Source organism: Haemaphysalis longicornis, unplaced genomic scaffold (genome assembly GCF_048455015.1).
Source record: "Haemaphysalis longicornis isolate Haplotype H1 unplaced genomic scaffold, Haemaphysalis longicornis Haplotype H1 scaffold_1, whole genome shotgun sequence".
Lineage (NCBI taxonomy): Eukaryota > Metazoa > Arthropoda > Arachnida > Ixodida > Ixodidae > Haemaphysalis > Haemaphysalis longicornis.
Window position 1 is genome coordinate 301845834 of NW_027526203.1, and position 12496 is coordinate 301858329.

A 12496-nucleotide genomic window follows, 5' to 3' on the forward strand; every position below is an offset into this window, starting at 1 on the left:
AATAACGTAACCGCTTATAGTGCGGGACCGGATATAACACAGGTTTTTGTGACTACCAGCTTGCCTCCCATAGAACTCAATGCATAAGCATACCGCTTAAAATGCGGTTGGTCAAAGCACAATACCGTTTATAGTGCGGTTTTTTAGCGGGTCTGCTGATCAACTGGCGCAGCTGCGGCATCGTTTTAGGGTAGCAAAGGAAAAAAGAACGGATGAAATCGGCCATATGACGCAGCGGACACCCCTTGCTCTCCAACTTCGACACAACAAAAAAATAGGCACTCTTTAGTTTACACGCACATGATAACCACAACTGACCTTGCTTGACGCACCTCGGAAGATAGCGACCCCCCTCCCCATACGCATGCGGCAAGTTTTTATTAAGCGCGAACCGCATGGCTCGTTTTCGCTCGCGATTCGCGCAAGTCGGCGTTGCACCTGCGTTTTTTTCACGCTTGTGTCGACGATTCTGCGCTCACGATGGCTTCTTCATGTGGGAGTGGGAGGAGCCTGACAACTTGCACCAATGGGGAGACGTGCACCTTCTGGCAGAAGATTCGAAGCACTTCGAGCAGATGGCTGGGCACACCAGGGATGTTTAGGCTTACCCCCTAGCATTTTTTGATGGGCGTTTTCATAAGCGACGTGGATGGCATCTTATTTTTTGCCCAGGTTATCAGATCTTCTCTCGCATGAGCATCTTTGCTTGCCCCCCGTGCGGCATTTCAGCGAGCGGTTAGAAGCGGTCGCTGGAGCTGCCTGCACCACTTCGCAGCCAGTGCCGACGCTATGTTGCCGCCTCTTACCGCACCGCACAAGCCACGTCAGTTGTACCCGCGCCGCCGTCGCTGTGCCTGCGGCGTGCACTGTGCGTTTTCACGAGAAGAAATCGCTCCATGCTGTTCACGCTTTAGAACGTTGTGCAGATAAGCCTCCCGCTGTTTCTCTTTCCAAACATGTGCAGATAGAAAGCCGCGCGAAGCGGAAGATCTCCACTATGTTACGTTGATAAGCAGCCGCCTTCGACATCATGAACTTAAGGTGTTAAAAAAAAAAAAAAAAAAAAAAAACCACCGCACTGGCATTCTGATAACATTATCCCACGGCATCTGTTCATAAACGCTCAAAACGCAGCCATAGTCCTTCAAAACGCCAACACACGGAAGTTAAAGCCGTGGTCGCCGTTTGTAAGGTCACACTTGCAATGTGAGACCCTGCAACAGCGGCTCATATGAAAAAAAGAAAGAAATAAAGACTGTGCCCTTGTTTTCAAGTGCTGTGCGTTTGAGCGATGATAAATATAGGATGACTTGAGAACTAAGTTGCGATGTGGTTGGATTTGCGCATGTTTTGGTTAAGCGGTACCGCTTATAGTGCGGATTTTTACGGCTCCCGCGACATATGCTATAAGCGGTCTACACTGTACTACTTATTTGCTGAAAGGATGCAATAGTTGCTCAGCTTTGTTTGCTTCACGCGAAGTGCTTCACCTAGCTGTGCTAGCGAAAGGTCCTTGGTGGAAACGGAGTCCTTGAGGGACTATCATGCGTTGGGCGTCATGAAAAGGCACCACCTAAGTCACTCTTGCCACTGTCCACAGCACACACCCGTGGAACGATCGCCTCTTCAGAGAGGCCAGAGTCCCTTGAAGGACTCTGCATTGGCCCTGACATCCCTTCCGCAGAAAAACGGAGGCAGTTGAAGCCAGTCAAATTCAAAGCGGCGCACATGTGACACAACAGGCACACGAGCAAGCAGCACCCGAGCTCGCGAGCGGGTGCGGGGACGACGCCAGAGTGGCGTTGTGGGGAGGGGAGTTTGGAAGGAAAAATGCTCCCTTCCTCCTCCCACTTCTTCGTAAGCAGTGCAGTCGACTGATTTTGTGAGGAGTGAAAGGGATTCGAGATGCATCGTGGCTCATGGCGCAGGCTTTCGGCGCGGAGAGCTGGCGCTGCTCGCATTTTCAATGCACACTGTAACCAGATACAATTGTTATGCCCGATATCGCACCACTGAAGCATTGTAATATGTGGTTTATTTTACCGTAGAATGCATACAAAAGTGGACGGTGCCATAGTTCATCGTTATATACGATATATTGTTATAAATGGTATTGTTATAAGTGGGCTCAACTGTAGTTAAAACTGTGTGGAAATCAAAATGAATGTTTTCGAATACGGATGTCTTTTCTTTAGTGTGTATAGAGCTCCTAAAGAAAAAAAAAAAAAGCTAACTTACACACTAATGCTTGATAAGGCACTGGTGCAAAAATTAAATATGCAACAATAAGACATGGTGTGAGTGCAAGAAAAACTTGACTTACACCGTCATTAAAAAAATGAGCATTCTTCGATGTGCTGTGAATACAGGAAGTAGACTGGCTGCAGTCCCTCCAGTCACTGGTGTTTGCTATGCATCCTAGTGGCCGGTATGACCTTACTGCAGGCCAATAAGTACAGTGGAACCCCGATAATACGACTTTCAAGGGACCGCGCGAAAGCGTTGTCCGACCATGGTGCGGGTAAATGCCGGCCTCGTAGATGGTCTCACACAACAAGTGGGCTAAGAACTTATTTAAATTACTATATTTGGTGCACTCTCGGGTGATTTCCGAACCTTTAGCTAAAATCCCAAGTTAAAAAAAAAAAAAAAAATGCCTATTTTGTGCCTCTCTTCCCTCTACGGCATTCGAGCTAGCCCGCCAGCAAGCACCGCGTGCTACTAACACCACCTAGACTTTAAATGGTGTTGGCTCTGCGCGACCCCCGTGCCGTTCGGGGCTATTTATAGCCCGCCAGCCCCGCGCCTTGCGCGCGTAAAATAAGGCCGACATGGTCGAGCAAACTGTGAGGGGAAAAGGCGAGTGTGAAACTGCCAAGGCCAATCGAAACGAACGATAGTACGAGGTGGTGACGGCAAAAAAGCGGTAAAGAAAGGAACGGAGCAACAACGCGGCTTTGAAAGACATTGATAAGCAGAGAAAGAGACAGAAAGCATTGTGAAAGGAAGAAACTTTTGAATTGAGCAAGCCTGAAAGCAGATGTTCGGTCACCGCTGTGCGGCTGTGTCGTGTCTGTTTTCACGTTCATCAGCTGAATGGGCGCTTCAAATTCATGGTCTGCTGTGTGGGGTCATCGAAGGTTATAACTCCAGCCCACCAGTGCTCGCTTCCTTGCTGCGTCTGTTCAGCAAGTGGTCTTGCCCGCCTGCGCACCTTAGAACATCAAGCAGCGTCAAACAGGGGTTAAGGATAAAGAAAAGTCAGGCTGAGGCAGCGAAGTGGTGCAAGAGATGGGAAAAACGCTGGTTTATCCCCACTAGGCTCTGTCGTATAAAGCGGACCACGTGCACGAGAGCGTTGTATTATCGGGGCTTTTAATGCATTGTTTCAATGGGGAGTTTGCCAGGACCACGGTGATCTGTCGTAAGAAGCGGGTCACTGTAAGACAGGGGGGCATAGCATCGGGGTTTCACTGTAGCAATTTGATTCCTCATTCATGCCACTATAGTGACAAGAAACTTCTTTTCGGCTGTTAAATTATGCACAAGATGCGTTTCACTGCAGCTAACATAGACCAGAGTTAACATGCACTGACTTTAACAAGGCTTTTACATGTTAACCCTTTGTGGTTAACATGTAAAGGCTGCAGCATTGTCAAAAGTTTTATTTTGAGGCACACACAGCTGCTGAATCATGGCAAAAAGAGCAGCGACACCTGCAGTACCGCCACAACCTCATCCAACCTCATCCACAACCTCATCAGGTGGGTGACCCGACGGCTCGCGCCAAAAAGCGGGGCCCGTCTGCATGTATGGAGAGCAAGGAAAGGCTAGATTGGACGAGCCATTTCATCTACAAGCTCCCAGGCCAAAGCATCAAGGACTGTGCTGTTTGAAGCGATGGAAAACAAAAGGAGGAGCAGGGAAACGGTCTTTCAGCAAAACCTGTAATTAGAACCCTGGCATGCAACTAGGAGAATGCTTCGAATGGTTTCACGAAGTGCTCAAATATTGGTAAAGGAGTTGCAAGCAGAATGCAAGAGAAAAAACAAATATTGTATGAGTTTTTCTTGCACAGTTTGTGTTTTTCTTCGCGACGCCAGAAACTGGCAAAATAGTTTTGGACCGGGACGGCTGGAAAGTGGGTAGAGGTATCCGACCGCAAAGGATTAAAGGGGCCATGAAGACAAAATACAACTTTGTTTACCTTGACAGAACTAGACTTCAGTACCTCACTCAGCTCCATTCCAGCAAGAACAACATTTTTAAACCGAAAAAAAAAAAAAGAAAAACGCAAGAAATATAGAAGCAATTTCAAATTTCGCACTATGATGACGTGTTATGGGCTGGAGTGACGTCATATGGGCCAACACTAAAAACATCATTTTCAGTGTGTTAACTGCATGTTACAATTGAAGTGATGCGATCAAACATAACTAGAGGCCCCACTACTATCGTCCAGTCAATTAACAATGGGTTAGTTAGGCGGCCGCCAATCGCACAAACAAGACTCTGTGATGTCATAGAAAAGTTGCCGAAAAGTGGCTAGGGAGTCGCTGCTGCTTCACATGTTTGCAATAAAATTGGTATCATATCTATCAGGACAAAGCAGTTTTTCTAAAGAACCAAACTTGTATTTTGTCTTAATGGCCCCTTTAAAAAAAGCCTTTCTGTTTTCTGCAAATCAGCTATTCAAGCATACATGAGAAATTGTAAATTTCAGTTTCCATATAAAGCTATTCGCCTCTCTTCAGAACGTTTAAACTAAATACGGGCAGGCCTAGTGTGTTGTGTGTCATCGAGCTGCAATTAAGTAAAAGAAAAGCAAGCTCATCTGCTTTGCAAGACACACATGGAGAGTCAGCATGCTGCGGTGCAAGGTCGGAGCTTCAAAAGTATCTCTGCTTCGTAAAAGAAGCATCCTACCTGGCGGGCACGCTTGCTCTGCCTGGGCTGCTGGGACACCTTGTCCTCTCCGTCACTCTCACCGTCGGACTCAAAGACGTCTTGGAAGGGCCCACAGGTCTTGAGGTGCTTGTAGTAGGTCATGAAGGCGGCAACGGACAGCCCACAGCCTGTCTCAGGGCAGTTGAAGCGTGCCACGCCACTGAAGTGTGCCTGGCGCAGCGCCGACCGCAGCTCTACCAGCATCAGGGGCCGGTCGTCATTCACCCGGGCCTGCATGGGACCCAAGCACCGAATCAAGGCACCTGCACCAGTCCCCTGACTGCACGCAGGAGGGAAGACACCTACTATGTGGCAGCACAACAGTACCCCCTCCGCCCCTCTCAGCATGCATTAACAGCATGGTGAGGAAGGAGTGGGGCTTGCTTCCGATTTAAGGCATACACCAGATGCACACGTGCAAAGGTGGACTGCTTCCTGGCAGCCCCCGATCACACTGATTCCGAGGGAAAAAGAAGAGGAATGAGGCACAGTTTAAATTGTGGCTTCGCATGCCTAGGCCTGGGTATTAATTTTGGCCGCTAGTGCCCAATTGTCAACAGAAGGGCATTTTTGTTACGTACGAGGAATGGGAAGAAGAAACCGCATGTCTACGGGATGTCCCAAAAGAGCAACCCTTTCACCTGAAGGAAGGAGGACTGCACCACCTCAGAACTGTTCTTTGCTGCACCTTTGCAGCAGTTTTGTGGCGGCTGGCAGGCGGAAAGACTACACGCACAGCACCCCGAAGCTACACAGGCCAGCAACCTTTGCGCCTTTCAGCTCTAGCAACCAGAGGAACAGCACCACAAGTATAGCAAAAATTTGATATAATGAACTTCATTCTCATCAGCCTACTTGTGTCCACAACAAGACAAAGGCCTCCCCGACATTCCTCTGGCCAGTTCTATGTTGTGATTACCTAGTTCATTCTTTGCCTCCAAATTTCTGATTTCATCCCTTCATCTGGTCTTCCTCTACTTCCAGTACCGTCTTTCGGTAGCCACGCTGTTGCCCTGATAGTCCACTGGTTGTCAGTTTTCCGTATTGCATGTCCTGTACCTGTGGACCTGTGGTAATAGTGGCTATAAACAGGCTGCTTTACCCAGCTAGGAAGCTAGAACAGGAGCACCAAAGCTGCAATCCACTTTGCAGTGTAGAGGATGCTGCTGAGGATTTGTTCAACTCTGGAAAGTCCCAAGGAAGCACTCCAAGGCCAAGTCCACAAGGCATGCTTTAAAAGGACACTGAAGTGATTTGTAAACATTGTGGGATTGCTTGCACAAACTAATGTCTGGAGTCCCTAGGTCATGTTTTGACCACTCTGAGTGCATTTATATTTACTAGAAAAATCAATTCTAAAGTGCTGTCCTCCTCTCTGAATACTCCTTGCCAATTTCCTACGATGTTTTGTATGCCACTCTTACTGCTTGGTTCAACTGCACCTACAGCGTAGCTTGCCGACCCTTCGACTGAGTCACTCGGCCAGCCGCTAGCTCAGTTAAAACTGAGCCCTACAAGATGTGTGCCCAGAAGAATGTGGCTTGATTATGTTAGTTTGTAGACAACATCAACCTTAGTAAAGTCAATAAAGTAGCTCCACACTAGCACACCTGCAATACATGTATTGGCTCACGACACTTCACTCCCTTCGCCTCACCAAAGCTGTAAGTTGCATGTGCCCAACTAAAGGCAGGGTAAGAGTCAGCAAAATTACAATAGGTAAAAAGAAATTAAAATCAACTGAAACTGTTATCATAAACCGTACAACCAAGGTTTGAGAAGTTCTTTTTCAGAGGAATTAGCGGTGTCATGTGTCAAAGGCACCCCCGAGAGGGTATTCATCACAACCCCCAAAAAAGGGGGAAAAAAAGAACAAAGGAATGGAAATTTGAAGTGTGCGCCAGGAGCGCACCAATGAGAGAACGGCAGCGCCTAAACCCCGAGGCATCATGGTTAAATATGGCAGCGCGCTGGTCAGCCAATTAGAGAACGCCGCGCAGGAGACCAGTGACGTGATGGCCATAAATGGACATGGGAAAGGCAAAAAGCCAATGAGAGTGCGTCACAAGAGAGCCCAGAGGGGATAAAAGCGGGGCGCACAAAGAGAACAGGGAGTCAAGAAACAGGGAGGCAAGAAACCAGGAGGCGGCAGGAGCACGTGAGCTTCAAGGAGCGAGCCAGCGGGACGTGGCCAGGCCAATGACCATGCCATCCAAGCCTGGGCGCGACCAGGCCATGTTCGCATCGGCTGCAGCATCCTAGGCGCACCACGAACCTGTGTCTTCGTGGCCCCAGTGGCGGTGGTCGGGCACCTGCGGCCAACGTCTACGCTCCGTCGACCTTTGTTTCGACGGCCCCGAAAGGCTACATTTGTGCTGAGCCTACCTGGGACCTCCAGCGGCAGCGGCTACCAGGGGATAGCCACCAAGGAAACGTCAGGACGCGCGGAGCCCACGCCGTCCAAGGAACGACCGAGCGCACCAAATGCCGGCATCGAGGAGAGACGAGGACGGCTACCACCGAGTCGCGGCCACGCAAGGGTGCGACACGTCAGCGCCGACGACCGGGGTAGAGTGCAATTTATTTATTAAGTGGTTTGCTTGAGGGTTTTTCCTAGTGTGCATTAAATGTGTGTTTTGACAAACACGTCAACTGCTTTCCTGCGCCCATCTCTCCGAGCTGGTAAAGACAACCTCATCATCTGTTCCCGTGACAAGCAGAAGCACACCAAACACTTCCAATCACTTTTGCTGCCTGAAGGAATGCATTCGGTGATGATCAGACATTTGTGGGGGCTAGGAAGAAGCTTACTGCACAAGCGTTATGCACTGTAACCCTCATAATACAACTTTCAAGGGACCGCACGAAAGCGTCATATGACCGAGGTATTTGAGGGTCATGGCCGTACATGTGCGGCATCGGCAAACACTTTCAAAATGGTCAATAACGTACGTACATGTACGGCATTGCTTGTATCTTTAAAAAGTGCGCCTTTTTCACCAACTTCTCTTGCTTGGCATGCGCTGCTGCCACACTTCGGAAATACGTCAAATTTTTTTTCTTGCGCCGATGGCTCTTCTTTTTATTTTTTTTATGATTTACTTCAGCGGCGCACTGGCTATCGCTTGTGCATCCGCTAATGAGGGGGTGTGCTGGGTATCGCCCACCGCGCGCCCGGGCGCCTCTCGCTTCTTGCTCCTGCCACAGACCAAGGTCGCCTGCGATACTGATGAGGATCTTTTCTGCATTTTTTTTTTATTTTATGGGCGGTGCGCCATCTATCACTTCTGCAACCGCGCGCCCGCGCGCGCAGCGGCTGGTCTTGATATCATCTTCCGGCGCTTCCTGCTTTTTGCGCCCGCGAAACTGATGTCTATCTGATTTTGATTCACTCAAAAGGTGCCAGCTTGTTGCTCTCTCATTCTTATTTAGAATTTTTCCTGTGTTACTCATGAATAACCCATTTGTATGTAACACAAACGATTTTTTTTGTCACTTTATGGTCACCCTAAAAAAATTGCGATAATTTTTTCTCGAAATAGATTCATCCGAAGAATTTAAATCAGCAATAAAAAAAATCGACTCTGGGGGGTCGCATTTGGTGAAAAAATTCGACCCTCAAAGGGTTAATGCCACCCAAATAGACCGTCTCATACGACAGGTGGGTTAAGATAAGAACATATTTAAATTGCTAAATATAGCGTGTTCTCGCATAATTTGCGAACCCCTAACTGAATTCCCAAGTTTCACACACACACACACACAAAAAAAGAAAAGCACACACACACACACACCTATTTTGTGTTTTTCCACACAGCATGTCTGCGGTAGCCTTCCAGCCCAGTGTTTTCCACGCGCGACATAAGCTGGGAAGGCCGATGCTGCCAAGCACTACGAGAGGGGAAAAGGTGACAGTGTGGCCAAGGCTGCAGGCAAGTCGCGCCGCCGCTTCACAGGTGATCAGGCGCGCCGTAGCGGAGGGCTCCGGATTAATTTCAACCACATGGGGATCTTTGTGCGCCAAAATCTCGAACACACAGGCGTTTTTGCTTTTCGCCTCCGTCAGAAAAGCGGCCGTCGCAACCGGGAATCGAACCCGCGTTCTCGTGCTCAGCAGCACAACTCCTTAGCCACTGAGCCACCGCGGCGGGTCTGCAGGCAAGTTATACAGGAAAGGGCAAGCAGGTGTGGAAAGTGGAAGTTCAGTCATCGCCGTGAGGTATTGTCCGTCTTATGAAGTGCACCGCATGCACCCGTGCTTTGCATAATCAGGGTTTTTATTGCACTGTTTCTATGGCGAGTTTGCCAGGACTGCGGTGATCCGTTGTAAGAAGCGGGTCGTCGTAAGACCGGGGGACGTATCATTGGGGTTCCACTGTACAAGAAATGCTCAGATTAGCAGCTCATAATGCTACAATCCAAGAAATAAACAAGAAAGTACATGTTGGGGTCAGCCTTTATAGGGACACCAGTGAATTTGTCAAGCTTCTGTTTTTGCTTGCATTGAGTAGACAGGCTCGAATAAACCCACCACTATAAATCATTTATCCGGTTTTCCGGTCAATTTTTTCGGTCAACCGCTTTTGCCTACTCCTGCAAGTGCTGCATTTTAGCTCCATTACAGATGAAAAAGCACACCAAAGAACAATCAGACAGATAATGGAAGCAATACAAGAAAAATTTTCCACTGTTTTTGCTCCTTTTCAAGACCTCTGCATAGACGAGTCTCTGATATTTTGGAGAGGACGACTTTTTTTCCGCCAATATATTCCCTCCACGAGGAATCAGTTTGGAGTGAAGATGTTCATTCTTTGTGCTGTTCATACAGGCTACATCTTGAGATTCATTGTCTATACCGGAGCCACTACAGCTGTGACCATTATGAGGGTGTTGGGATTCACAGGCTCCGTTGACATAAAGCTGCCAATGCCCCCGCCACATGGAAAATTTTATGTCATTCCCATCAAATGTCATTTGTTCAACTTAATGCCCTGTTCTTGACGAGTTGCTACACAGCCAAAATTAATGTCCTTTGCAGTTGATAGCAGTTGCTATGGGCTTGCACTGAGAAAATATTTTAGTAAGCGCTTTAATATTTGCAAAAACTGAGCAAAAAGAGCCTCAACACCTTTACTGCACTTTTGAATGCACTTTAAGCACAATATCAGCAACATACTGAACACGAGTAAACATCATGAGTCAAGCTAGCCCTCGAGCAGCATGAATATGGCGGGCCCTGCGATGGACGGCAACGCACAAGGCGCACTTGCAAAGACAGCAGCACAAGGTAATCGCAGCCCTTCTGTCCACTGTGATCGATTGCTAGGCTCTCCTTTGGTCATTGCACATTTGCAATTTACAATAAAGAAAATAAATTTATGAACAACAACTCCGACAAGTGGCACTGGAGCACTTAAAGGGCCCCTGAGATGGATCTCAAAGTGGTTTCGTTTGTGTCAGAAATCAACTCTCTAGTTCTGGCAGAGGCAAGTCCAAAAGTATCGAGCATATTCGCTCATGCTAACAAAAGTTATTACCCCGACGAGGCAAAACTGTTTGTTGGCTTGACGGCTTGCGATGACATAGAAGTCCGACCTCGTCCGAGGCGAAGCACTCATTTCATGGTTGGCCGCCTGAATTAGCTTCTACGCCCGTGATTTTTGATGGCGGCGGTTCTACCTGTGTTTGTTTACAGCGTCATCGTCACCATGGTTACTTCAGCAAGCAGGTCGCACATAAAACAACGTCTTCGATAACCTTCGAATCGCAGTGGACTGTTACATGCGGCACATTCGTATATTATAGCGGTGAAGCTAGCAAATGTGCGTCTTCGTCCTTAAAGGAGTACTGACACCAAATTTTGATGCCTAAAAAATGATATCATTGGCTTCAGTAGTTTGTACAGATGCCTCACAGAAATTTTTGCAGCGATCCCAGGCCGGAATCACATCTAAAATCGATTTTGATTGCCCAGGCCGTGAGCTTTCACAAATCGGCAGCACTAGCGAAATCGCTTTAGCCGTGACGAAACATCGGCCTGCGTGTCTGGCCGGTTCAGGGTGACGTCATACAGTCGTTTTTGGAACCGGAAACGATATCCTGTGCTGCTGTTGTCGGTGGTATTCGTTTGGGCAGGAGACGTGGGCGTAGCTGTGTGAGCAATGCTTGTAAACGTTGCGTGTTCGACGTCTTTGCTCTTCAGTTCGTGGCCGGCGCATGGTATTCCCTTGCACTGGTGCCGAAAATTGCGCGATGTCGACGGGCACCGCGGCGACGCGGCGGTGCACGTCGCCCAGCTCGCCCTGGTTGTGGTATGGCAAGCTCGCGGTATGCGAAGTACTGCTCGTGGAAGCCTGTCCGAGCAAATCGACGACGACGCCAAGATGCATTATTTTCCACGCGACGACATGCAGCGCAAAACGTGGACTGAGTTCGTGCGCCGCGGCGGCTGCTAGAACTGTCGCCCAAGCCAGCGGGCTCGGGGTTGCACGGGTCACCTTGGGTGTTGGGAACTTTAGGCTTGGTATCGTTGGTATCATGGCGACTATTTGATCGCTGGTATCTGTACAACTGCGAATGACAATCCCTTACACAACTTTTCATCACACTATCATCCTCTTTTTCGCATATGGAGCTTTATTTTGGCAATAATCTCCGTTTCGGCGATCGGTGACCAAGACATCTGCCACGGCCTGTTTTGATTCTAACGCGCAGGTGGCGCCATCTTTCGGCCGCTCGCTGAACCGCTGTGCTGGCAGTGCTCGGTCGGAGCGCCGAACCTCCGCTGCCGGTCAGCGATGGCTTACCATCGCGTCAAATATCTGAACGCCACTTTTAAATTCAGCGCTGATAACAACCCCTAGCACAATTTTTCAACACACTAAGATCTACTTTCTCGCATGTGGAACTTCTTTTTTGCGACCAGATTGATTAGAAGAGTGGCGACAAGCTGTTGCTATCACGGTCTGCGCCGGTTCGAGCCACAGTGATATTAAAAAACGGACAACGGCGAAGACATCGCCGGCCTAATCGCCTGGCCAAATAAAGTTGTTCTTTCTGTCGGGTGGCAGCGACTCATCCGAGTCTGACGATTCAGACGACATGTCGACTGCACGGGCGAGTGCGGACCATGTGCCATCGTAGCAGACGATGCGGCGAACGCATGGAGGAAAGAAAAACGTCCCTGACGTCACGAGTGAGACTGTGACGTAAGGCTGGCCCGCTTGCAGGCTGGCCTTCAAACGGCCATTTTCCCGCGCGGCGACCAAATTTGAAATTGGTTGCAATAAACGTGCTATAATTAATTCTGTGTTAAACGCTGACGGCTTTCGGTTCGATTTTCGTAATTACTGGGCCAACAGGTATTCTTTACAGCATAAAAACTGAAAGAGAGAAATTTCGTGCCAGTACTCCTTTAAGTGATCGCCTTTTGTTATTTTTTGTGCTAAGTAACGTGAGTAGTAAACTTGCGCGTAGCGGAACAATTTCACTGCTGTTGAATGTTGAGCTTGTTGCACGTCCCTTAAATTTCATTATATTTCTATCCGTT

General features: G+C 48.5%; 1 protein-coding gene across 7 annotated transcripts in view; it reads right to left on the reverse strand.

Moving 5' to 3' along the window:
* LOC144149337 (uncharacterized) overlaps window positions 1-12496 on the reverse strand; it is a 61884-nt gene that overhangs the window by 16401 nt on the left and 32987 nt on the right. For all 7 annotated transcript variants that reach the window (XM_077680909.1, XM_077680931.1, XM_077680926.1 and 4 more), the window contains one exon: window positions 4927-5178. In XM_077680909.1, the coding sequence (XP_077537035.1) occupies window positions 4927-5178 (252 nt within the window). The remainder of the gene's footprint in view (window positions 1-4926; window positions 5179-12496) is intronic.